Below are 26,649 nucleotides of genomic sequence, written 5' to 3' on the forward strand. Positions count from 1 at the left end.
ATGACAAACTGACAGACAAGTGGTGGCTGTCTGGTTTTAAATTGAAACTGTCACTTTAAATTTCGAGGCCATCTGAGCGCATGCATAGAACCCTCCAGGGGTGGGGGTGTGGTGTCCATTCTCTCAGGCATCCCCTCTAGTCACCAGAATGGAGGTGCGCAGAAAGCAAGAAACCAATGAACAGATAGAACAACAACAAAAATGTCCACACCTGTATCTCCAAAAAAAGGTATGTCAGGTGTTTGCGGCTGTTCTGATCCTTCCCCTGCTTGGTCTCTCTGAAGATGGTGGCTCCGGGAGCAGCTAAGCATCTTGAATTAGAAAGCAATGGATATCTTGATTCTTGATTTTGCTACAAATTCCCCTAGCTGTAAACCTTCCAAGCTTCTAGATATTCCTTTATATGTGGTTTAGAGTTCTAGCACCATCTCCTGAACCTGCTTGGTCCGGTATTCTGTGTTATTGCTGACGGAGCTCCTCACTGCACATCTACTCGATCCGCCATCTTTAGGTGCTATCTTAACTGACCTATATTGTACTTCTCAACTTCTTTACCATTTTCATATTTGTGGCCTCTCTTGGTCCTGAAGCATAGCTCTACTTTTCTAGCTTTAATCTACTTTATTAAGTCAAATTGAGCCTTTCTCACTCATGATCACTATTGTGGGCAGTTGTGGGTGAGTGGTAGAATTCTCACCTTCCATTCTGAAGACCCGAGTTTGATTCTGACCAATGCACAGTCATCACAAATGGAAGTTTACATGTTGCTATGATTGTTGAACAAGTTGTAGTGGAGCTTCCGTACTAAGACAGACTAGGAAGAAAGGCCTGGTGAGCTCTACCTCTCAAAATCAGCCAATGAAAACCCTAAAGATCACAACAGTCTGATCTCATAATGCTTGGGGTAATCATAAGCTAGGCACCAACTTGCAGCTAACAACATATTGCTCTCAGTCACCTTGTGACTTGGCACTTGGCCTCCAAGATGTTATACCACAGCTTAGGCAATTGTGACCTAGCCCAGCAAGTTCATCCTGCCCTTTTCAGGAAGGCTCAGCATTTCACTGCCACAAGAAACTCTAACAGTTTATTCTCTAACATTATCATTAATCATATATCATTTTCAAATGTTTGATCTAAAATTCTAATGTTATGAGCAAGGACTCTGAACAGCACTGGCATCTAAGTAGATGTGAATCTGTGCCACATAAGACCACATCTTTGTTATCAAGTGTGATCAAGTCAATTGTGACTCATAGCCACCCTATAAGAAAGAATACAACTGCCCCATAGGATTATCTGTGCTGTAATCTTTATAAAAGCAGACTACAGGGTCTTTTCTTCCAAAGAGTGGCTGGTGGGTTAAAACCACGACCTTTAAGTTGGTGGTTAAGCACTTAACCACTGAGCCACCAGTGCTCCTTAGGAAGACTATGTTGTTGTTGTTAGGTGCTATTGAATTAGTTCTGACTCATGACAACCGAATGAAACACCAACCGATCTAGCAGCATCTTCACAATTTTTAAGTACCACTTACTTACCCGGCATTCTAGAGATGAAAACAGAAAACATGACTTCGCAAACTTGTGTACGTACAAAATTGAGAGGCAGGGCTCACAATTTCAGTGACTCAATGAGACACAGAGGCGTTAGTAGCTGAACATAAGAAATACTGTTTTGAATGCTCTCAAGGTTAGCTCAGAAACAATGAGAATTTCTAGCAGATCATCCCAGGGGCACTACCAACCTTCATAACAGTGAGGTAGCTGCAAGATACTTATGAGCTGTTGGTCTGTTTTGATCTTTATTCTTTTCTCCTCACTTTGTTTCCTACAAACTTTACAGCCTTTTTGCTCTGCTTTCACCTTCGTGTAAGGACTGGCTGTTACTTACCATGCCCTTTAGTGTCAGATCTGCTAAGGGAGACCGGTTGCCATGGAAATCTGGCCAAACATGTAAATCAACAGTGAGGAAACCCACAGGCTGAGCCTTCTTAATCAGATCCAGGTGACTGTTCAAATATGCATATATACTCTGGCATCTGGAAGAGAAGTAGATTTTGTTTTTAAAAGGGGGGATAGGGTCGGGGAGCAAATTTTTCTACCGAAAGAAACCATTTGTACCTCGATATCAGTGCCAGGAAAGAAATCAGGGCCCCAAAAGCTTCAGCAAAGAAACTACCCAAAACCCAGAGAAATGAGCATGCTGTATTCTAAAATCGTATTGTAGTATCACCAAGAAATGCTGGAATGTTCTAGTGGAAAGATCTAGATTCCAGGAATGACTTTACCCATAATAGATTAGTGACCATAAGAAAGTTATTCAAACGTTCTGAACCACTCTCTTGTCATCTGTAAAAACAAATAACATAATCCCTAGCCAACTTACCTCATACATAGGCTTATTGTGAAGATCAAAGAAGATATGCTATTTTGTAAACTGAATAGTATTATACATATGCAAAGGATTTAAAAAATATGTATTCATAATTGTAATAATGATGATAATGACAAAGGAGACAAATACTAAGTTACCAGACTTGGGATAGGAATTTGCTAAGGCAAATTATTAAACATAGTGAATGTATCTGACAACAGGAGTTAGGAGACTTATCTTGGTTCTCCTCTGGTTCTATCCTAGCTGCATGACATGGGCAAGTAACTTAACCTCTCTAAACTTCAGTTTCTCTAATCCATAAAGTGGGTATAATAGTACCTACCTCACTGGGTTAATTCTCAAAGCATAGTACAAAGATTAAAGCTGGCTACCCTTCCTCTCTTTAAAGGATATTTCTTCTCAAAGTATTACCAATGACTGTAGAAGAAAGTAGGTATATCAGAATTTGGCATCTTTCCCACTTCCCATTGATGTTCCTAGAAATATAGCTTTAATGTTGTTGCTGTTAAGTACTGTCAAGTCGGTTCTGACCCGTAGGGACCCTGTACAGGGATTCCGAGGAGCGACTGGTGGGTTTGAACTGCTGACCTTGAGGTTCCAACTGACATTATGGTGCAGTGTCACACCAGGATTCCATAGATTTAAGAATTTAATATATTTGAATAATGGCGAGGAAAATTATAGAAACTCAATATCCAAGAAAGATTAGTATCTAAGACATCTAAGACAATGTTTATTATCTAAGGTTTTAAAATATTTTAGAAGGCCCAGTGATTTCTAAGTCAACTTTTGTGACACCATTAATGTCTTCATGCTATTGTTAGATGCTACCAAGTGATTCTTACTCATAACAATCCTATGCACATTATAACAAAACACTACCTGCTCATACACCATGCTCACAATTGTTATGTTTCAGCCCATTTTTGTGTCAATCCATCTCATTAGGAGTCTTCTCTTCTTTTGCTGACCCTTCATGTTACCAAGAACGATGGCCTTCTCCAGGGATTGATTCCTCCTGACAACACGTCCAGGTAATGAGAGATAAAGTCTTGCCATCCTGACTTCCAAGGAGCATTCTGGCTGTACTTCCTCCAACACAGATTTGTTTGGTCTTCTGGCAGTTCATGGTACTTTCAATATTCTCCTCCAACACCACAATTCATATGCATCAATCTTCTACAGTCTTTCTTTATAATTGTCCAACTTTCAAATGTACATGAGGCTATGAAAAATACATGACTTGGGTCAGGTACACCTTATTCCTCAAACTGACATCTTTTTTCTTGAACACTGTAAAGAGGCCTGTGCAGCAGATTTGCTTTACACAAATCCTCATATAGATCTTTACACAAATCCTCATAGATCCTGTGAAGTTCATTAAAAATTTTGAAACAAAGTTGAAGTAAACAAACAAAAAACCCATTGCGGTACAGCAGTATTTTTCCCCCTCTGTCAGTAGAAAGAACTCTTGAGTTAAATAATAGTTTTCTGTGGAATGCCTATATGAAATATAGAAAATCTACAGCTGTCTATGTAAGTGCATATGTGAGTCATGTGTATAAATGTGACAGTGTGTGTCCATGCACATGGAGTATATGTGTTGATATGGAGGCTAGGGAGCTGTATCCACTAAGCAGTCTCTTTGCTTCTTACAGTGAGTTTTCATTTCTGTCTGCTAAAACCTTTTGCAAGGAAGAATAATGTATTACAGGGAAAAGGTTTGACAACTATAGCAACAATAATTGCCTTGCCCTGATTGCCAACATGTGCCAGACCTTCTTTCCACAATCCAGTGAAGAAGGTGTCATTAGCATCTGTAGAGGAGACCAGGACAATAGTGGCTCAGAGGCAGAATTTCTGAGTTCCATGCAGGAGACCTGGATTCAATTCCTCTTCAATGAACTTCATGTGCATACACCAAACATTGGTCAGTGGAGCTGCTATGATCCTGAATAGGTTTTAGTGGAGCTTCCTGACTAAGATGGACTAGGAAAAAAGACCATGTAATCTACTGCCAATAGTAGCCAATGAAGACCCACCGGATTGTATTGGCCCTTTCTGCAACTCTGCATGAGGTTCTTCTTTGTGAGGGACCCAAAAGGGCTGTTAATAATAGAGAGGAAGTTCAAAGAAGTGATGAGACAGGGTGGAGTCCAAATTTAAACCTTTCTCTGTGTGGCTTGCACTTTCTGTACCGCAGGTCAGAAATTATTTGTGAAAGCTCCACGTTCAAATGCGTTTTAGAATGATTCTATTATTATGTTAGGGAAGGATCCTGTTACACATCCACAGATAGCAAACCCAGAACAATAGGTCTGCATAAAAGATGATCACATCCTGGTTTCCTATCTCCTAGCTCTACCTGCTCCTGGTCTAGTAGGAATCAGATTTATAATAAAAACCATGAAAACATCCTTTCCCACCAGGAGACTAAACCCACTGCCACCAAGTCGATTCGGACTCACAGACTAGTAGTCTGCATTCATTCCAGCAACATTCCATTACAGAATGGTATCACTGCTGGTAAGAGTAAAGGAGTTTTGTTTTTTGTTTTTTTTCAAGAAGCCTACATCTATAAATCTTTTCATCTTGCTTCTCAAGGAATCTCAGAGCAGGACATTTGGTTTCAGACATCTGGGTCAATAAGAACATATAGGCCTAATTACTATTGATTCGTCATTGTCTCATTTACTGTGGGTCTTTGCAAACAGTGAGATTCATTTAGCCCCTACATGTACGGTCACTCATGCACTAATGAGATCCCTAGAGGCGGGGGCATATGCTTAGCCCTTTGACTCCTAACCTCCTCACAGCTGTATGTTTATTCTTTGAAACCAGCCTTTCTCCTACATGTTTTTTCAATTATACCTTACCGTGTGTGCTATCGGAGTATATCATTCAAAATGAAATGCACTTGGAAGACATTAAAATAGCTAATGCACATCATTATTCACATAATTTTAACCTTGCAAGATGCCTTTTTTGGTTCTGACTTTGTTTCACTTTGTATGTTTTATCAATCTCTTCTTAAATGGAGACCTGTCCTCTTCCAGCCAGGCAATCACACACATATGAACTGTTGCAAGTGAATCATTCTGTTTCCTTAGGTGATCCAGGCTCAGATATCCTCACCTTCACATCGCCATGTGCTAGCTAGGTGGTCAGGGACTCTGAACCTTTCGGAACCTACTTCATTTCTGTTGTAATTGGCACTAATACTCTTTACCTTATAGGATGTTATGAAGTTTAAGTATAGAGCCTATGAAATGAGAACTATAAAATGATAGGTGATCGATAAACAGTTCCCCCTGTTTTTTCAGCACAGGAAACTCATTTCCAGCTTAACAAAAGAAATCCAAGAGTCAGAGAAAAATTTTTTCCAGACTTTGTTGCTTATAATCTTAACTGCAGACAGAACCCCTGGAATCCCTACTACTCCCTCCCTCTCTATAAATCATCTTTGAATTCAGTTCGATCCTTTGGATTCAGAGGCTGCCTAGAAGTATGATGACCATATTTTCAAACCAAAAGCCAGAATATATAGTCTAACAAAAGACACTGTGCCCTTTCAAGGGAAGAGAAAGTCTTGGAAAAGAAGGCATCCAAACCATCTGTCTCTAGTTTCTCACTTCGTAACCCCATGTAACATACATTCTGCCTGTCCCACTCCACTGAAACTGCTCCCCACAAGGTGAACAATGCCATCTTTGTTGCTAACCCAATGAACAGTTTTCTGCTCTTATTTTACTTGAATTATCTTTTCCATTTACCACCACTTGACCACTTCCTCACTGTTCTTTTTCCTCCATTTGTTCCTTAAATGTTTACAGTTTTCCAAAGATCTGGCCTTGTCCCTCTTCCCACTCTTTACATAACCATTTTCCTCTCATGGCTCCAGTTACCATTCAATGCTGAAGACTTTCAAATACATATCTTCTCTGATACCCACTTCTACCTCACAAGTTAAAGGTCAACTGTTGTTGTGTTGTTGTTAAGTGCCGTCGAGTCGGTTCCGACCCTGTACAGGGTTTCCGAGGGTGTAAATCCTTACGGGAGTAGAAAGCCTCATCTTTCTCCAGCGGAGCGGCTGGTAGTTTCGAACCGCTGACCTTACGGTTCGCAGCCCGATTCGTAACCACTACGCTACCAGACCATTAATCAAGTATTTCCTCTTAGATGTCCATAGGAACTTCAACTAACACTGCACATTAAATCTTCCCTGGTATACTTTCTTTTCCTTCTGTCCTGTCTTGGTGTAGTCAAAATCTTTTCATTTAGTTGGTTACCTAAGTAACCATTTGGGGGGTGAGAGTATGGTGGGGAGTAACCTAACCTTTCTGAACTTCAGTTTTCTCATTAATACAATGAGTAAAATGGTACCTGTGTTACAGGGTGAATTCTCAATGCACGAGACAAATATTTAAGAAGTCCTGGTGTGGCACTGTGCGTTAATGCTCTAGACTGCAAAGCCGTTTGAACTGCAAGGTCGGCGGTTCAAGCTCACCACCTGCTATGGGTTGGAATTGACTTGACAGCACTTAAAAACAAACAGCAACCCTTCCCTTCTTTAAAGGCACTTCTTTCTCAAAGTTCTGAGCCAATGATTGCAAAAGTAGGTATAGCAGTGTTTGGTATCAGAGTGACTCATCTCTCTCTCCCAGCTCTCAAATTTAATTTTCCACCAGGACCTGTCAAACCCTTCTTTTACATATCCTTCTATCAGCAAACTTTTCTCCAGCTCAACTGCTACTATTTTATTCAGGCCATCTTCATCTCATAGCTGGATTTGCATTTTGGCCTCCTAAATTCTCTTTCTGCCTGAAATGTTGCAACTTACAACTAGGCTTTTTGCATTTTTTCCTGAATGATTCTTTTAAAATGCAACTCTTGTTATAATTCATACCACATTCTAAGGCCCTTAAATGCTCCCCTCATTGTCCACAAACTCATGTCTGACAAAAGATGTTCTTCATTATCTAGCTTCTCCCTACCTTGAACTTATTGTATATGTATCTTACATTCCTCCTCCTTCCTGCCCACACCATACTCCAGCCACACTAATCTGCTTATAAACATCTTACAATTCTCATCGTATACACATTTTCACCTAACCTCTGAATGTTTGCTTATTCTACTCCCTCTTGCCTAGAATTCTTTTCCTTTCTTCTTTACCTGGCCTGTTTCAATCATCATTCCAGACTTATCTCTGCTACCATCTCTTGGAGACCTTTCTAGAATCCCATGCTCCCTAAAGTGTCAGTGCTCCCATAGCAACCTATGCTGAAAATAACTACCTCAGTTCTCCTCCTCACATCCAACTCCAGTCTGATAAGAGAAAAGGAGGCATGATCCTGGCAGCTATAAGCACCTTTAGAAGTGGAATGCAAGTTGTTTTCATAACACACGCTGGGGCTTTGACAGGAACCTTACCATTTACCACTAGTTTAGAAATAAAAATATTTTCCCTAGTAACATGCTTAAAATTAATCACATCATTTCCTGGCTTAGGACCCTTTTTTGGGTAACCACTGTCCTTTGGATAAAATCAATCTATGTTGGCTTATGGGGTCCTGGATGATCTCCAACCAGACCTTGGCCATCTTGGTCTGTGGCCCAATATTAAATTCTTAGCCCTTCGTTCCAGACTTTCATATAATCAATCACTTTACTGGGAGTATTCTTTTCTTCTGTGCTTTACATAGCCATTCCTTTTTAATTAAAAAAAAATATATCTTTTTATTATGAATTGAGTGAAAGTTTACAGGGCAGATCAGATCATCAGTTATCAGTTTTACATTCAACAAATCATACGCCTTGTTTCATTACAATGATTATAATCCCCTCCATGTACCATCAGTTAATAGTATTTCTCCCTATTCATTTTAGCTTTTTTTTTTTTTTTTTTAAAACACTTAGGCATATATAATAATTTAAACCACCAAAGGGCACATTCTGCAAGTCTGCCTCCTGGCCACCATTTCTTAGTCTCTCTCTTCCCACAAATCTCAAATCCTCAGCTATTCCCTCTTTCCAAGTCATCATCTCTGCCTCCATCTCTGGTGTTGCTGCTTCTCTGGATAAGGTCGTGCATTCTGCCTGTGTTCTTTCCCCTTGATGATCTTAGGGTCCTTTGTTTATGGACTGTAAGATATACCACCCCTCCGTTTTTGTTCCCAAACTTCTACCTTTACAATTAGTCACAATTACAATTATCACAATTAGTCATGATAACAATGACTGATTATTGAATCATAAGAATCGTATCCACATCTCTTTTAACCAGACTCATCTAGACAAGATGAAAACTATTCAGTAGGGACTCTTTCTTCCCTCATACACTCTTAAACTAAACTCCCTCTTGAAAACTTGTAAGCCAGTCACTTCATGCCTTTACCGCCCCCTCATTTTAGGTAGCCAATGTCTAAGTTGCCTGTCCCTATCTATCCTGTGTACAGAGGGGATAGCATTGATACTTGATGTGAAGACTCCTTCCCTCTCTGTTGGTATTTAGAATTACTACCTCCATGAGCATAGGTCAAGTTCATTAAATTGTAGCAATTTGATAAAAGTGTTTCCTTTATATAAAATTTTTTTTTTAAAAAACCTATTAGAGTTCTGATCATCAAGCCATTGAGGTTACATTAAGTTAGTTAAACTCATAGAGACCCTGATAGGGTTTCCGAGAAGTGGCTGGTGAGTTTGCACCTCCAACCTTGGGGTTCAAACTGACTGTTCAGTTTAGTGCATTATCTTGTAGTACCACACCAGGACTCCTTTCCTGAACATGAGACTTCATGAAAATGGACTATCACTTGTATATATTTGGGGTTTAGCAGAGAACTTGGTACACTGTTGTTGTTGTTAAGTGTCATTGAGTCAGTTCCTACTCATAGTGACCCTGTATAGGATTTGTGAGGAGTGGCTGGTGTGCTTGAACCGCCCACCTTGTGATTAAAACTGACTTTGCAGTCTAGCACATGTGCGACATTAGGATATAGTAGCACTCAAAAATACCTGTCCGATGAATGGTGTTTTCTTCACCATATGATAACTGCTTCTATACCATATCTGTACCCATCACTGAACCCCTGGACAAGAACTGTATCTTGTTTCTCTACCAAGTGCTCAATATACAGCTATTGGCATAGAATGATTTAGTAAAAATCAATTTCAGCATAGAATACTGAAATTGGAATTTCTGGGACATAATGATTTACAGAAGAAAAATAGAGTATTTGATGAGCCTGGAAAAGCAGCTATGAAAGATCATTAAATTCAAGTTACCTCTTAACTGATGAAATTTGGTAGATCTCTAGACATCTAAATTGTCACAGAAACCTCTGTATCACATTATAATACAAGGCAGCTAAGGGAAGGATCTCTGGAACACATGGACATATCCTTTGTGGCTGGTGGACACTACAAAAGGGGAAACACAGAAGAACTAAGAAGTTTGTGACTCCCATCTCTCCAATATGTCTAGCACTGTGCTGGGCATTAAAAGGGAACATGCTGAGAGCTAAAAATGGAGGATTTATTTCCTAAGTTAGTGCAGCCCTTGGGCTTCTTGAAAGGCCCCTAATGCTCTGAGCACTTTTTGTCTTTGCATGCAAAATAGGAAGAAGAAAAACATTACAATTGCTTATTGCTCTTTAAGAAACAAATCTCCTCCAAGAGTCTTCAAGAATTTCCTGCTTATCTTGGTACACCTTGAAATATGAAAGGTGTTAATATGGTTCTATGACTGTACTAGCTTAGGGTAACCTAAAGAAATACTGACTGATGGACTGATGGCCCCAGTTGTTAGCTGGCGGGATCAAGCGTCAAAAAGCCAGTAAGGCCAAAGGGGAAAACTGAGAGTACAAGAATAGAAGGGAAAGGGAGAACAATAGAGTCTGAGAGTTCAGATGATTTCAGTCTTCTAATGCATGTGAAATTGTCACTAAGCCGTCCTGTAGTACAGTTACTACTAGTAGTAGTCATTGTCAAAGCATAGCTGACTAACCTAGGAAGTATATTACCTTACTGAACTCAAAATCAATTCTCAGAGGTATCTAGGATTACTTCTGCAATACTATCCTCTGCTATGATGTGGAACTGAAAGCTCAAACAATGATACACAATGGAGCTGGGATTTAAACCTAGGTCTTTCAAATCCAAATCCAGTGATTTTAAAAAATGTTTGGGTTAATGGTTTGTAGAAGCTGAATATCTTTGAGACTCTGATGAATGCCATGAATTCTGTTTACAGATATGTATGCTTGAAGGTTACAATCAGTACAAATTTGTACACAATTTCAAAGGTTTGATGAACTGAAGTTAGGAATCTATGTTATGTAGTCTCTAAGCCAATCAAGGTGCTAGTTGATGAGGCAAATAGTGTAATCCTTATCAGGGGTAATGCCATTATAATGAGAGACTTCTGAAGCATTTCTCAATCTCTTTCTTTACACCTTGACAACAAATTGCTTATAATCTAGGAAAACATACATTTCATTCATCTCTGTGCAGGTCTGCCTCCCCTATTAGAATGTAAATCCTTTGATGTAAGGGAAAAATCTGATGCCAATACCTAAAGCAACCTTGAGTAATAACTTTTATTACTACCACTGCCATTTATTGAACACTTATTTATACTTCACACTTAATAGTAACGATGTGCCTGGCATCATTCCAACTCATTTACTCTTCTTCACAACTCCAAAAGGCGGTCAGTATTATTATTTCCCTTTATAATGAGGTCTAAAGCTACAATGAAATGGAGCCATTGCCCAGGGCCACACAGTTAAAGAGTGGTAGGACTGAGATATAGGCAGTTTTATTACAGAGTCTACATTAGCCCTCACCTTAGAGCATCTCTGTTTTGTCACGTAGTCCTTGTATGGTGCTGTAGTTTCTGAGGAGCCACTAGTAGGTTTGAACTGCCGACCCTGCTGTCCAAATTGACCTTGTGGTCCTGTGTTTATCCTACAGTGCCACACCAGAACTACATGATATTATAGAGTTTATTATTTTAAACATGTTTATTTTGAAATAACAATTTTAGATTTACAGAAAAGTTGCAAAGAGAGTAGACAGACTTTCCACATACTCGTTGCCTAAGAAATTAACATAGATACAGGATCTCTGGTAGCGTAGTGGTTAGGAGTCAGGCCTCTAACCTCAAGCTTAGCAGTTCAAAACTCCCAGCTGTTCCATGGGAGAAAGATGAGGCTTTCTGCTCCCGTAAAGATTTACAGCCTGGGAAACCCTGTACAGGGTCGCTATGAGTCGGAACCATTTCTACAGCACATCACCACCACAATACTATTAAAATTTACATGCAACTTTCACCCCTGAGAACTGGGGCAGTGCTCCGCCAACTGAAAGGCTGGCTGTTCAAACCCACCAGTTTCTCCTTGGAAACCTTATACAGAGTCGCTGAGTCAGAACCTACAAAATGGCACTTAACAACAACAATCACCACCAGTTTTGCCCCACTGATGTCCTTTTTTTAGTATTTCTTTGAGTCCCATTACCTTTTTTATGAAGTGTACTAGCTAATATTTTTGTAGACTGTCACTCATTTGTAGGATAGTCCTCAAACTTCTGCTGTTTTCTAGCATTTTCTCATATATTCATTGAGGTTTTGCATTTTTATAAGGGTACCACATAGATATACGAGTTGGGCTGCTAACCACAGGCCAGCAGTTCAAAAATACCAGCCGCTCCCTGGGAGGAAGATCTGCTCGCATAAGATTTACAGCCTCAGAAACCCTATGCAGAGTCCTTAGGAGTTGGAACCACACAACCAACCAAGCAATCATAGGTAATAGTGTGTCCTTCCTAGTGCAGCATATAAGGAGGTACAGGCTGCTGATAATCTTATTGTTGGCATCACTAATTTTGACTATTTGAGTGGGTAAAGTGGTGTGTGCCAGACTATCACTGTTAAGTTGCATTTTTCTTCAGCAACTAGTATTTGTAGCTAGTTTGTCTGCTTCTCATTATACGTTCACCCATTAAGTTTAGCATGCATTGATAATTCTTGCCTATAAAAATTATTAATGGATGTTTGCCTAAGGGTGACTGTTTATTTTAATCATTTCTTCTATATTTGTCCATTGAAAGTCCACCAAGAGGAAGACCTGTACATTCATCTCATTGATTCAATTCTTTAATTATTTATATCAAGATGGATTCATGGGTGGTTGGTTATTTTACGCTATCATTAGGTGTTTTTCTGCTTAAATCATCTTAGATTAAGTCATTGGAAGATCCTTCAGGTTAGCTCCCTTTGGCAATTCCTTTCGGAGAAAGTCCTTACTTTCTGGCACCAAAAAATATGAATGGATTTTCCCTGCCTTAGCCCTGCAATTGATTACCCCCACCCCCACCCACCCAAAGACAGCTGGCTTCCTTTATTAGTAAGTCAGAAGAGTGGTATTCAGAAACCAAGATCTGGATGCTTTGATTGGAACATTCCTAGTAGGGTGTCATTGCTTCTAGTCCGTCTCAGAGCTAGGAAGTGCAGGGGTTCCAAGGCTGCCACCTCTTTGTCCCATGAAATTATGGGTGGATATGAACACCAGCCTGTCGGTTACCAGCTGAGCCACCAAGGCTCCTTATATGTATGTATGTATGTATGTATGTTGTTGTTAAGTGCCACTGACTCGGTTCTGACTCACAGCGACACTGAATAGGGTTTCCAAGGAGTGGAATATGTGGTTCACCAAATATGTGGTTCAAACCAAACTTTCAGTCCAGTACTTTATCCCACAGTGCCACACCAGTTGTATAGGGGTTCCATAAGCAGTTAGTAGGTCTGAACCACCGACTTTTTGCTTAGCAGTCCATGGCTTATCCTACTTCATATTATGTATACTCACACACCAATATAAACTTCTATACTGACTTCTGGTGTGGTGTTGGAGAATAACACTGGACAGCTGATCACAAGCTCAGCAATTCAAACCAACTTTTTGTTCCTCAGAAATGCTATACAGTATCGCTAAGTCAGAACTGACTTGACGACACTTAAGAATAACAACAGTATTGACTTCTTCTTATGTCTATCTGCATATATATTAAAAGTCGCAAGTTCATACTGACACCTCTGATTTTAATCTCAATCTAAGGTTCAATCTAACAGTCTGTTATTTGAAACTGGCAATGAGAAACCTGGCTCTCATTTTCCACAATGCATTTATTTATTTGCTTAATTTTAGTACACACATAAAATAGTTTCAGAATGGCAAACACATACTTCTATTTAAAAAATCTTCTAAAGTACAATATTTATATAAAGCTATTTATATCTTTAGCTATAGAGCATTCTGTCAAAATATTCTTTTCCATTACTTAGCCTAGTTCTTTTCTTTGCCAACCTCACTGGAGTGGTTGTATCATTCATATGTAATAAAGTTAGGTTTATAATTTACTATTTGTATTTCATATTGCATTTACCCTCTCACATTCTGGTATCTGTCTGTCTAACAGAACCATAAAAGAGTAAAAGTTTTACAAAAAGATACAATGAAGAAAGGTCTGACACTCTCTTACTATCGTATTTCCTTCTTCAATCCTTCTACTCTATTCCTGCCCACTATTTTTTTACATAACCAAGTACAGTCAGACGTTTCCATTGGCATAGAAACCAAAAAAAAAAAACAGTTGCTTTCCAGTTGATTCCAACTCTTAGCAACCCTATAAGACACAGTAAAATTGCCTCAAAGGGTTTTCAAATCTGTAATCTTTACAAACACTACACTGCCACACTTTCTCCTGTGAAGCTGCTGGTAGGTTCAAAATGCCAAATCTTAGATTGGCAGCTGAGCATTTTAACCACTGTGCTACCAGGACCCCTTGGTGGTGGTGGTGGTGGTGGTGGTGGTGCTGGTGGGGTGCTGTGGAGTCAGTTCTGACTCATAGAGATCCTGCATAGGGTTTTCGAGGCTGTAAATCTTTATGGGAGCAGAAAACCTCAGAAAGTTAGCAGTTGACTTGTACCCACTATACTGCCAGAGATCCTCAAGATCTGAAAATTGTCACGTTGTTCTTGGTGTTATTGGGTGTCGCTGAGTCAGTTCTGACCAGAGACACTGTGCACAACAGAATGAAACACTGCTTGGCCCCTCAACATCCTCACAATTGTTGCTACATTTGAGCCCATTGCTGTCACTACCACTGTGTCAATAAATCTTGTTGGGTGACTTCCTCTTTCTTCTGACCCTCCACTTTACCAAGCATGATGTCCTTCTCCAAGGACTGGTCCCTCCTGAAAATATACCAACTACGTGAGATGAAGTCTCACAATCCTCACTTCTAAGCAGCGTTCTGGCTACAGTTCTTCCAAGACAGATTGACAGATTGACTTGTTCTTCTGGTAGTCCATAGTACTTTTCGTATAGTTCACCAACACCATCATTAAAACACATTGATTCTTTTGTGGACTTCCTGATTCATTCCCCAACTTTCATATACATAAAAGACAAGTAAAAATACCATGGCTTGGGTCAGGGTCACCTTAGTCCTCAAACGGACATCTTTGCTTCTGAACATTTTCAAGAGGTCTCTTGCAGCAAATTTGCCTAATGGTATATGCCTTTCGATTTCTTGACTGCTATTTCCATGAGTACTGATAGTGGATCCAAGCAAAGTGACAATGTCAGTCAATCTATTCTCCATTATCATGATGCTATTTATTGGTTCAGTGGTGAGGATTTTTGTTTTCTTTACATTGAGATGCAACCCCTACTGAGGGCTGTGGTCTCTGATCTTTATCAGTAACTATTTTAAGTCCTCTTTGCTTTCAGCAAGGAAGCTGTCCATCTGCATATCGCAGGTTGTTAATGAGTCTTCTACAATCCTGATGCCAAATTCTTCATATAATCCAGCTTCTCAGATTTTTTGCTCATTGTACAGTCTCAATAAATATGATTAGAGAATACAACCATGTGTGAAAATCACACAGTTATCCAGTAACCTGAGAGTCCTTGTGTGGTGCTATAAAACAAGCACTGAAATGCTAACTGCAAGGTCAATAGTTCAAGCCCACCAGCATCTCCTTAGAAACCCTATACAAGGTAGCTATGAGTCAGAGCTGAATCAATGATCTTTATCAACAACAACATTCAGTCACCTAAGATACCTGTAGGGGGAAAAGAGAGGGTTGTTACCTGGCAGCAGCCTTGGCTTGCAGTTCAGGGAAGGCAGCATGGCCCTGTACCATGTGGTCTATCTGAAAAACAAGTGAGCAGGGTTAATTGTATAGTTTCTCCCACTGATGTTTCAGACATACCGGTATTAACAAGTCTGTGTCTTTTATCTCTGTCTATAAGCAGCCTTGGTGTGGCGCTGTGGGTTAATGTGCTGAACTGCAAAGTTGGTTTGAATAGCAAGGTGGGTGGTTCAAGCTCACCAGCCACTCCCTGGAAACCCAATACAGGATTGCTATGCGTCGGAACTGACTCGACAGCACTGAACAACAACAAAAATAAGGAGCCTTTGGCATAGTGGTTAAAGCTTGTTGGCTGACCTAAAGGCGGGCAGTTTGAACTCAGCAGCCCCTCCTTGGGAGGATGATGGGGCAGTCTGAATCTGTGAAGCGGCAGACCAGAAACCCCATGGAGTAGCTCTACTTTGGCTTATCAGATCAGCATCAGTTGCAATTGACTTGACAGCAATGGGGCAGGAGATCTAAGGCCGTTAAAAAGCTAAGTCAGCAACAATGTCCCAGCTCTTTCAGATCTAGTTTTCTTTAAATTAATACCTCTTAGATTTTTAAAACAAAGGGGTTTAGAGAGAAGATTTGTTGTTGTTGTGAGGTGCTGTTTCTGAGGTTGTAAATCTTTATGGGAGCAGAAAGTCTTATTGTTTCCCTGTAGAGCAGCTGGTGGCTTTGAACTGCCAACCCTGGGGTGAGCAGTCTGGTGCTTAGCCTAAAGAGCCACCAGGGCTCCAGAGAGAAGAGTGGTAGGCAGTAAACCTTCCAAGATTGAACGGGTAGCAGCAGGTAGTATCAGGTTGAGGAATAGGGTCAGGAAAGTGAAAATGAGGAGTGAAAACAGGCGGGCTAAATAAAATGATAAGGTGGTTTCTGGGTGTTAAAAGCACTGATCTCTGGGTCACAAAAGTTTCCTCTGTGCCAACCCCAGTACTGATTGCAGATTAGACAGCTATGAAACATAGGGTTTTCACTGAATGATTCCTAGAAGTAGATCACCATGCCTTTCTTCCTACTCCATCTTGGTCTGGAAGTTCCTCTGAAACTTGTCTAGCATTATAGCAATATGAAAGTTTCTACTGACAGATGAATGGTGGCTGCACATGAGGTGCACAGACTGGGAATCAAACCCCCATGGAAGGTGCCATTTCTCCCACTGTGCCACCAATGACCTAATGTGATTTTGTGTAAGTCTTTTCACTGCTTGGAGTCAGCATCCTTTAAGACAGGATTGTTGGGAAGTAGAGAAAGTGTACTGTAATTCAACAATGGTGGCGGTTCCAACTCAGAGCAACCCTGCATAGGGTTTCCAAGGTTGTAAATCTTTATGGGAACAGAAAGACTCCTCTTTCTCCCATGGGATGGCAGGTAGTTTTGCACTTCTGACCTTGAGGTTAGCAGCCTGACTCACTGTTGTTGTTGTTGTTATGTGCTGTGGAGTCGGTTCCGACTCTTAGCGACCCTACACAGGGTTTCCGAGGCTGTAAATCTTTATGGGAGCAGACCGCCTCATCTTTCTCCCACGGAACCTCTGGTAGTTTCGAACTGCCTGACTCATAATGTCACCTAAAATTTATTGACTCATTTAGCACCAAGCAAACATTCTGCATACATTATCTGATCCATTCCTTACAATGCTCCTAAGAAGACTACACTATGTAGATATGAAAAATGGGACCAAAAGTGATGAAGTGGCTTGTTCAAGGTCCGAGGGCAATGAAGTGGAAGATCTAGGTTACACTGAGGTCTCTCTGTATGTAAAGTCGCTTTCATATTGTCTACTAAAAGTCTAAGAATAAGTTGTTGGATTCCATTTCTGCATTTCTGCATGAATATTATAAAAGAATACCAAAATATTTGGTCATTTCAGTGATAAAAAAAAAAAAAATCAGAAGCATGCCAGTTTTGAATCGAAACCCTGGTGGTACAACCATTATTGCTCAGCTGCTAATAGAAAGGTTGACAGTGACATCTCCGAGGGGTGATTTGTTCCCAAAAGATTACAACGTAGAAAACCCGATGGGGAAGTTCTAGCTTGTTACATTAGGCCACAATGAGTCAAAAGTCAGCTTGGTGGCACCTAATATCAACAAGATTCAATGTTGGATTAGTGGTGACAAGGCAGATTACTGATCCTCATGTGTTTCTAATCCAGTGGGATCATTAAGATGACCCACTACTACCAGTGCCGGATAATTAAAGCCATCACTTGACTTGATATCCATAGCAACTGAAAGTGCTTTAGGAGTTAATGCAGAAAAGTTTAAATGAGCTTGTGGAATCCAACAGGATTCCAGAAGGAAGCCCAGATGTGTGTATGCCTGAAAATGCATTTATTCAATATTGACAGAATACCTAATATGACAGGCCCTAGGATTGGGTGACACTGTGCGTTAACCACAAGGTTGGCATTCGAACCCACCATTTGTACCATGGGAGAAAGAGGAGGCTTTCTGCTCCCACAAAGATTTCATTTCAGAAATCTTATATAGGGTCGCTCTACATAGGAATTGATTTAATGGCATTTGGCTTGGTTTGGTTTGGGTGTAGGCTCAGGGGATACCCTGGAAAATAAGCGATACATCATAGCACAAAGTAAACCCACAGCCACTGAGGTGATTTTGACTCACAGCAACCCTGTGTAGTGTTTCCGAGGCTGTAAATCTTTAAGGGAGCAAGAGCCTCATCTTTCTCCCACAGAGCAGCTAATGGGTTTGAACTGCCAAACTTTTGATTAGCAGTCCAATTTTATCCCACAGCATCACCAGAGCTCCTAGAAGAAAGCAAGGAGTCCATTATATAATTAGGGTTAGAGTTAGAGTTCTGGTACAGCGCTATGGGTTAATGCTCTGGACTGGAAGATCGGTTTGAACTACAAGGTTCGTGCTTCAAACTCACCAGCTGCTCCTTGGAAACCGTCTACTGGGCCGCTATGAGTCAGAGCCAACTTGATGGCACTTAACAACAACAACAACAACAACAACAGGGGACTCAGCATTTAACAAGCACTCAATAAATATTTATTGAGTAAATGTTGGAGGAATGAACTATGACGGGCTTCCACCATATGGTGTCAGCACTATGCACATATTTCTTGTAGCAATAACCATGCTTTTTAACATTTGTACGTACCGGTAAAGTTTTCTGAATGTCTGTTTCTACTAACAAACTGTAAGTTCCACAAAAAGCAGTAACCGATTCTTTCTTGGTCCCTTTTGTAATTATAGGTACAGGTCAATTATATTTTTAAATAGACAATAAATGAATTGTGGAAACATGGATCAATAATGAAAATGGGGTTAGATACAGTAAGTGTTTATACTTTTACCAGACAGAGGGCCATCATCTGGGGAACAAAATGATGAAAAGTTAAGGCAGGCTACTCTGTCAGGGAGTATGTCAGGCAGGCAATGCAGGCTAAAATCATTGGCTGGCAATGGAAATGTTGTTGTTGTGAAGTGCCGTCAAGTCGGTTCTGACCCATAGCGACCTTGTACAGGGTTTCCAAGGGTGTAAATCTAAAGGCTCAAATATTCCCTGTCCTCACTCTAAGGTAGCATTTATCAAGGTCTGTTACAATCATTTGTTTATATGACTGCCTTTTCCCTTAAGATCTTTTAAAGCAAAAGCCCCATTATTTCCCAATTCTCAGTACCTAGAACAGTGTTTGGTGTCTTAAAGGGATGAATAAAGCAGTTTTTAAAGAAAATAAAACATAACTTGTCACAGACAGTATAAGGAGCCTGGTAGAATAGTGGGATATGCTTTAGGCTGCTAACTGAAAGGTCAGCAGTTCAAATCTGTCAGCCACTCTGTGGAAGAAAGATGAGGCTTTCTGCTCCTGTTAAGATTTACAGCCTCGGAAACCCTATACAGGCTTGCTATGAGTCAAACCTGACTCAACAGCACAGAACCAACCAACCAGTGACAATATAAAAATACTATGAACTTCCAGAAGAACGAACAAATCTATGTTGTAAGAAATACAATCAGAATGCTCCTTAGAAGCCAGGATGACCAGACTTCGTCTCTCATACTTCAGACATACTTTCAGAAGGGGTCAGTCCTTGGAAAAGAATAGCATGCTTGATAAAGCGGAGGGTCAGCAAAACAGAGGAAGACCCCAATGAGATGGATTGGCAGCAGCAATGGGCTCAACCGGAGCAACGATTGTGAGATTGGCTTAGAACCAGGCAGTGTTTTGTTCTGTTATCTGTAGGGTTGTTGTGAGTCGGAATCGACTTGATGGCACCTCACAATAAGAAGAGACTGACCAGTTATAGAACATAAAGAAAAAAGAGTTCAGGATGACTTTAATCTTTAGGTCTTGTTGTTGTTGTTAGGTGCCATCGAGTCAGAACCGACTTATAGTGACCCCATGCACAGCAGAATGAAACAAAGTCCAATCCTGGGCCAACCTCACTACCGCTGCCACACTTGAGTCCATCAATGATGCCACTTGTCCAATCCATCTCGTTGGGGGTCTTCCTCTTTTTCTCTGACCCTCCATCTTACCAAGCATGATATCCTTCTCCAACGACTAAGAAAAAGACATGTGGCTTAGTGGAAAAAACATAGGTTTTAAAAATGGACTTGAATTCAAATCCATGGTCTATACTTTAATGCTATGCTACCTCGACACAGTTACTTAGCCTCTCAGAGGCTCAATTTCTCCAATTGTAAATGTGGGTAATAACAATTACTTTTCTGGGAAGATTATGGTGAGTGCCTGGTATATAGTGAGTGAGCTTTCATAATATCTATTCTCAATACCTTGTTTTCTCTTATTGAAGATATGGGCTATCACCAAAAGAGTAAAAAGAGTTGGGTAGCCATCCTTCCAAAGGTTCAGATGAACTTATTTTTCTCACAGCCTCTGGTGGTAAAGGTCCATCTTGCTTAGCAAAGAACAGGCCCATTTGTCAAATAACTGAGTACTTGTTTCAGTCGCCTGGAGTGCTTGTTTCAAGGGCTGGTCTCTGCTTACGCTCCATTCTCTTATGAATCAAGCACAGCCCAGCACAGAAGAACCTAGTGTCTAATTAGTGGTTACTTGTTTCCCAGTGATATAACCAGTTTACCACAATAACTGTCTTTGCCAAGTGGTTGCCTTAGAAATAATATAGACACAGCCACTCTAACATTCTGACGATTTTCTTGTTTTCTACATCGTCTCAGATTTCAGCTCTAAGAGTAGACAGAAAAGTCTAAGCAACAATCTGAACACATAAAAAGCTTGAACTGGGTAAAGTCAAGTCTCCTTCATGAAGGCTTCTAGGTCCAGATCAAGAAGGAATGGCCACATTGCAATATATAACTAAGATTAGGTTTTTTATGCTCTTCATTGCTATTGTTATTAAGTGCCTTCGTGTTGGTTCTGACCCATAGCGACCCTATATAGGGTTTCCAAGGAGCGGCTGGTGAGCTTCAACTGCCAACCTTGTGGTTCAAATTGACATTGCAGTCCAGCACATTAACCCACAGCATCACACCAGTATTCTAGGCCCTTCATCATGTATCTGGAACATGGGAGGAGTGCAGTATAACACAGAGATCATAAGTGCGTGGTATGGGGTGGCATCTAGGCCACAAATGTATTTTATTTGGGCTGTTTAATGTTGTTTTATAAATGAGCCAATATTTTAAATATTGGCAAATTCACATAAAACCCAGATTCTGGGTCCTCTTGAAGAACTGGTAATGTAAAACACTGGACCACCCACCCACATTCCCTCATGGCAACAGTCAGCTGGAGATGAATGATGACCAGTCCCTTCAGACAGGCATGCACCTTCCAGTTAGTGAGACGAACCCACTATTCCCTGTCATTCTCCAACAACAGACACCAGGTATATTGATTTAGCACAATCAATGCACCAATACTTTACCGGCAGTAGAGATAAATACATGAGGGGCCTTCAAAAAGTTCATGGAAAAATGAAATGAAAAGATAATGGATTTTTTTCATAAACTTTTTGAAGCCCACTTGTATTTCTCTATGCCTATCTCTCTGGCAAAGGAGGGAATGTGGAATTCTGCCTCAGAGATTCAAGAGAAATTTCTTTGGACAAAAAAATATTGTTTTGCTTCTTCTTTTTTATTCATTTATTTGCTTGATTCCTTTGGGCATTTGAGTTTTTAGGCCTTGATTTTTGTAGTTTTTGTTAAGTTTTGTCAAGTCGGTTCTGATTCAAAATGACATTCCCTAGGGTTTCTGAGTAGCAGCTGGTGGGTCTGAACTGCCAACCTTCTGGTTTGCAGTCCAGTGCTGATCCTACAGCACCACAACAGGAATCCATTGATAGGACAAAGTAATTAAAAGCAAAGACCCTAAACAGATGTTTAGTTATGGCTCAGGATGTGACTTTACACAAGACTCTGTCCTCTTCTGCACATCTAAAAAATGGGGGTATATGACAAGACCATCTCCAGTACTATCTCTGACATATCTACTGACTTCATATGATAAACAATCAAAATATTTATAAGATCACTCAGCTGTACTGACTGAGATATCAAAGGCATTGGTTTTAACAGGCAAGAAAAATACATAACAAAATCAAACCTATAATTACTTTAAGGATTTTACGCTCCATGATCATTTTGCTAAGTTAAAGGTATCCTATTGCATAATTTTTTTTTTCTTCCCATAATTCAGTTTTATGTATTGAGAATTTTACTTTACCTTGAAGAGAAATCATTTGTTGTTGTTATGTGCCATCAAATCGGTATCGACTCACAGTGACCTTATGGACAATGGAATGACACAAGCCCAGTACTGCACCAACCTCACGATCTTTGCTAAGCTTCAGCCCATTACTGCCACCACTGTCCCAATCCATCTCATTGAGGGTCTTCTTTTTCTTTGACCCTCCACTTTACCAAACATGATATCCTTCTCCAGTGACTGGTTCCTCCTGATAATATGTCTGAAGTATGAGAAAGGAAGTCTGGCCATCCTCCTGGCTTCCAAGGGGGCACTCTGGCTACACTTCTTCCAACACAGATCTGTTGATTCTTGTGGCAGCCCATGACGCTTTCAATATTCTCCTCCAACACCATGACTCAAAAGCATCAATTCTTCTATGGTCTTCCTTATTCACTGTCCAGATTTCACTGCATATGAGGTTATTGAAAATACCATGGCTTGGGCCAGGCAAACCTTAGTCCTCAAGCTGACATCTTTGCTCTTCAACACTTTAAGAAGGTCTTGTGCAGCAGATTTGCCTAATGCAATATGTCCTTTGATTTTTTGACTGCTCTTTCCATAACTGTTGATGGTTGATCCAAATAAAATGAAGCTTTTGACAACTTCAAACTTTTTCCCACTTATATGGATTTGTTTATTGGTCCAGTGGTTAGCATTTTTGTTATTTATATTGAGGTGCAGCCTATACTGAAGGCTGTAGTCTTTGATCTTCATCAGCAAATATTTTAAGCCCTCTTCACTTTCAGCAAGCAAGGTTGTATCATCTGCATATTGCAAGTTGTTAATAAGTCTTTCTTCAATCCTGATGTCAAGTTTTTCTTTATATATGCCAGCTTCTCGGATTATTTGCTCAGCATACAGATAGAATAAGTATGGTGAAAGAATACAACCCTCGTGCACAGCTTTCCCAGTTAAAAAATATTCCAAGTTCCCTTGTTCTGATATCAGATGGGTCTTGGCAGAAAGCACAGAAAACCAGAAAGATGTTTACCTGTGCTTCATTGAGAACACAAAGGTTTTTGACAATGTGAATAATGACAAGTTTTGCACAGCACTGTGGAATATGAGTATTCAGGAACACTTAATTGTGCTCATGAGGAACCTTTAGAAGGGAGTCATTAGACTCAAAGAAATGGACATCACTTGTCACAGTAACCTCCTCCCCATTCACCTATAATTTCAGTCTCATCATCTAAAACATTTAAACTCTTTGCTTATGTATTTTTCTGCTCTCAGATCTGATTTTCATCAGTCTTGAAATTCTCATCAAAGAAGAAAGACCAATGTAGACAACTTCCTTCATGTTGCTGAAAAGGCTGCAAGTTTCAACACTGATGAATCTATACAATAAACATACATTCCCCAAAAGGAATATAAACTATGATTTGGTTTTAATTATAAAATTAGCTGTGTATAGAATAACTTCACTTATAAGTAGATAAATTCTGCATTAATATATGGCTAGTTTAAGCACTGATATCCCATGTGGGTAAAGTTTTATTACAGGTAATACAGAAATGGCTATAACCATACATTAACAGAGACCTTCCAGAGATTCAAGCTGATTTCAGAAAAGGATAGGGAATGAGGAATATCATTGCTGGTGTCCGAAGGATCTTGGCTGAAAGCAGAGAATACTAGAAAGATGTTTACCTATGCTTTATTGACTACACAAAGGCTTTAAATTGTATGGATTATGCCAAGCTATGGACAACATTGCAAAGTATGAGTATTCTGGAACAGTTAATTGTGCTCATAAGGAATCTGTACATAGACCAAGAGGCAGTTGTTCAAACAGAACAAGGGAACACTGAATGGTTTAAAATTACGGAAGTTGTGCAATAACGTTGTATTCTTTCACCATATTTATTCAAACTGTATGCTAAGCAGATAATCTGAAAAACTAGGTTGTATGAAGAAAAATGTGGCATCAGGATTGGAGGAAGATTCATTAACCTGCAATATGCAGATGATATAACCTGCTTGCTATAAGTGAAGAGGATTTAAAATAATTACTGATGAAGATCAAAGACCACAACCTTTGGTATGGGTTACATGTAAAGAAAACAAATGTAAAAGAAAACAATGTAAAGAAAATAAAAATCCTCACCACTGGACCAATAAACAACATGCATATAAATGGAAAAAAGTCTGAAGTTGTCAAAGACTTCATCTTGCTTGGATCAATCATCAACACTCATGGAAGCAGCAGTCAAGAAATCAAACGATGTATTGCATTAGGCAAATCTGTTGCACAAGTGTTGAAAAGCAAAGATGTCAGCTTGAGGTCTAAGGTGAGTATGACCCAAGCCATGGTATTTTCAATAACCTCATATGTATGCGAACGTTGGACTGTGAATAAGGAAAACCATAGAAGAATTGATGCATTTGAGTCATGGCATTGGAGGAGAATATGGAAAGTATCATGGATTGCCAAAAGAACAAACATATCTGTGTTGGAAGAAGTGCATCCAGAGTGCCCCTTGGAAGCCAAGGTGGTGAGACTTTCTCTCTCATACTTCGGACATGTTGTCAGGAGAGACCAGTCACTGGAGAAGAATATCATGTTTGGTAAAGTGGAGCGTTGGACAAAAAGAAGACCCCCAATGAGTTAGACTGGCACAGTGGCAGAAGTGATGGGCTCAGGTGTAACAACTATTGTGAGGTTGGCACTGGACTGGGCAGTGTTGAGTTCTGTTGTGCATAGAGTCTCCAACTCGATGGTACCAACAAAAACAATAGCAAGTTCAAGCACTTTTACTCATCACCAGAAATTTGCACAATTTTACAATTTGTTAATTAGTTCATTTATTCATGAAATTAACATGTGATACATGGCTACCTTGTGCAGGGCATCATTGTAACAACTTGAGATATGTAAATGACTAAAACAGTCGGGGACTGACTAGAGACCAGTGATACTAGAGTGGAATGAGGAAGGAAAGAAAGTGTAAAATGAGAACTGAGAGGTATGAAGTGAGGCAAAGGGTTTAATTTTTATTACAAGTACAATGGGAAGGCACAGAAGGGTTTCAATCAAAGGAGTAAAGTGATGCTATTTGCTTAAAAATAATAATGCAAGGGTCACTATAATGGTTGAAACATACAGGTTGCATAAATTTTCTTACAGGTAACAATCTTAAGTTCTAATCTACATATATCAGTTAATTATCTGAAGACACTGGCAACTGATCAAAAGTAGGCAGAAACTGGAGAAGAGTCATGTGGGAGAAAAAAATAGAGGCGTTTCTTGGTTTTATGGATTTTTGCCTGAGGGCAGATTCCAATTAATGCCATACAGATAGAAATATGACCAAGAATGTAAAGAAAAATATTCTATAAAAAATAAGCAGAAAACCTCAGCATAGAATCAAAAGCCATAAAAAATGTGATACTATAAATAAGGAATCCTGGTGTGGTGTTGTGAGATAATGCACTGGACCACAAAGCTGATTTGAACCACAAGGTTGGGGGTTCAAATTCACCAGCTGCTCCTTGGAAACCCTATACAGGGTTGCTATGAGTTAGAACTGACTTGATCGCAACTAACAAAAACAACAACACTGTTAATAAAGGATACTATCTAAAATAAACATACAGTTGATTGGCTTAACAATTATTTGGCTATAATAGACAAAACAGTCAATGAACTTGAAGAGGGTATCAGAGAAAGAAAGAGATTTTTAAAAAGTAAAAGAACCCTTTAGGGATCTATTGAACAATAATCAAATACATGCAATTGGAATTGCTGATGGAGGAAAGAGAGAAAAAGGGGGCAAAAACATTATTTTTAAAAGTGTTGAAAAATTCCTAAACTAGGTACAAGATATCAATTTATATTTTTAAAAAGCTTAGCACACTGAAGAAGGATAAATCTAAAGAAATCCACACCCCAGCACACCAAAACAGTCAAAGACTGAAAGAAAATTTTGAAAGCTGCAAGAGAAAACCAACACATTGTATACAAGGAAGGAATAATACAAAAGATAGTTGGCTTCCCATAAAAAACGATGGTGCCAGAATAGTGACATCTGTAGATGCTATAGAAAAACAAAATTAAAAATGTTCAATTAAGAATTCTATATTGAGCAAAAATATCTTTCAAAATAGAACACAAAATAATTACATTTTCAATTAAATAAAACCAAAAGAAATTTTTTTGCCAGCTAAGCTACACTCTAAGAAATGTTAAAGCAAGTTCTGCAGGCTAAAGTAAAAATATGCCAGATGAATACTTAAAATTTTAGAAAGAAATAAAAGCCAATTCAAACAGTAAACATATGTTGTTGTTTTTAGGTGCCATTGAGTCAGTACTGAACCATAGTGACCTTATGCA

At 39.6% G+C, this 26,649-nt stretch overlaps 1 protein-coding gene across 3 annotated transcripts in view; it reads right to left on the reverse strand.

Moving 5' to 3' along the window:
- FGGY (FGGY carbohydrate kinase domain containing) overlaps positions 1–26,649 on the reverse strand; it is a 677,880-nt gene that overhangs the window by 168,513 nt on the left and 482,718 nt on the right. For all 3 annotated transcript variants that reach the window (XM_006862488.1, XM_006862487.1, XM_006862486.1), the window contains 2 exons: positions 15,558–15,619; positions 1,894–2,041 (listed from right to left, as the gene is read on the reverse strand). In XM_006862488.1, the coding sequence (XP_006862550.1) occupies positions 1,894–2,041; positions 15,558–15,619 (210 nt within the window). The remainder of the gene's footprint in view (positions 1–1,893; positions 2,042–15,557; positions 15,620–26,649) is intronic.

This window comes from Chrysochloris asiatica, unplaced genomic scaffold (assembly GCF_000296735.1).
Source record: "Chrysochloris asiatica unplaced genomic scaffold, ChrAsi1.0 scaffold00048, whole genome shotgun sequence".
NCBI lineage: Eukaryota > Metazoa > Chordata > Mammalia > Afrosoricida > Chrysochloridae > Chrysochloris > Chrysochloris asiatica.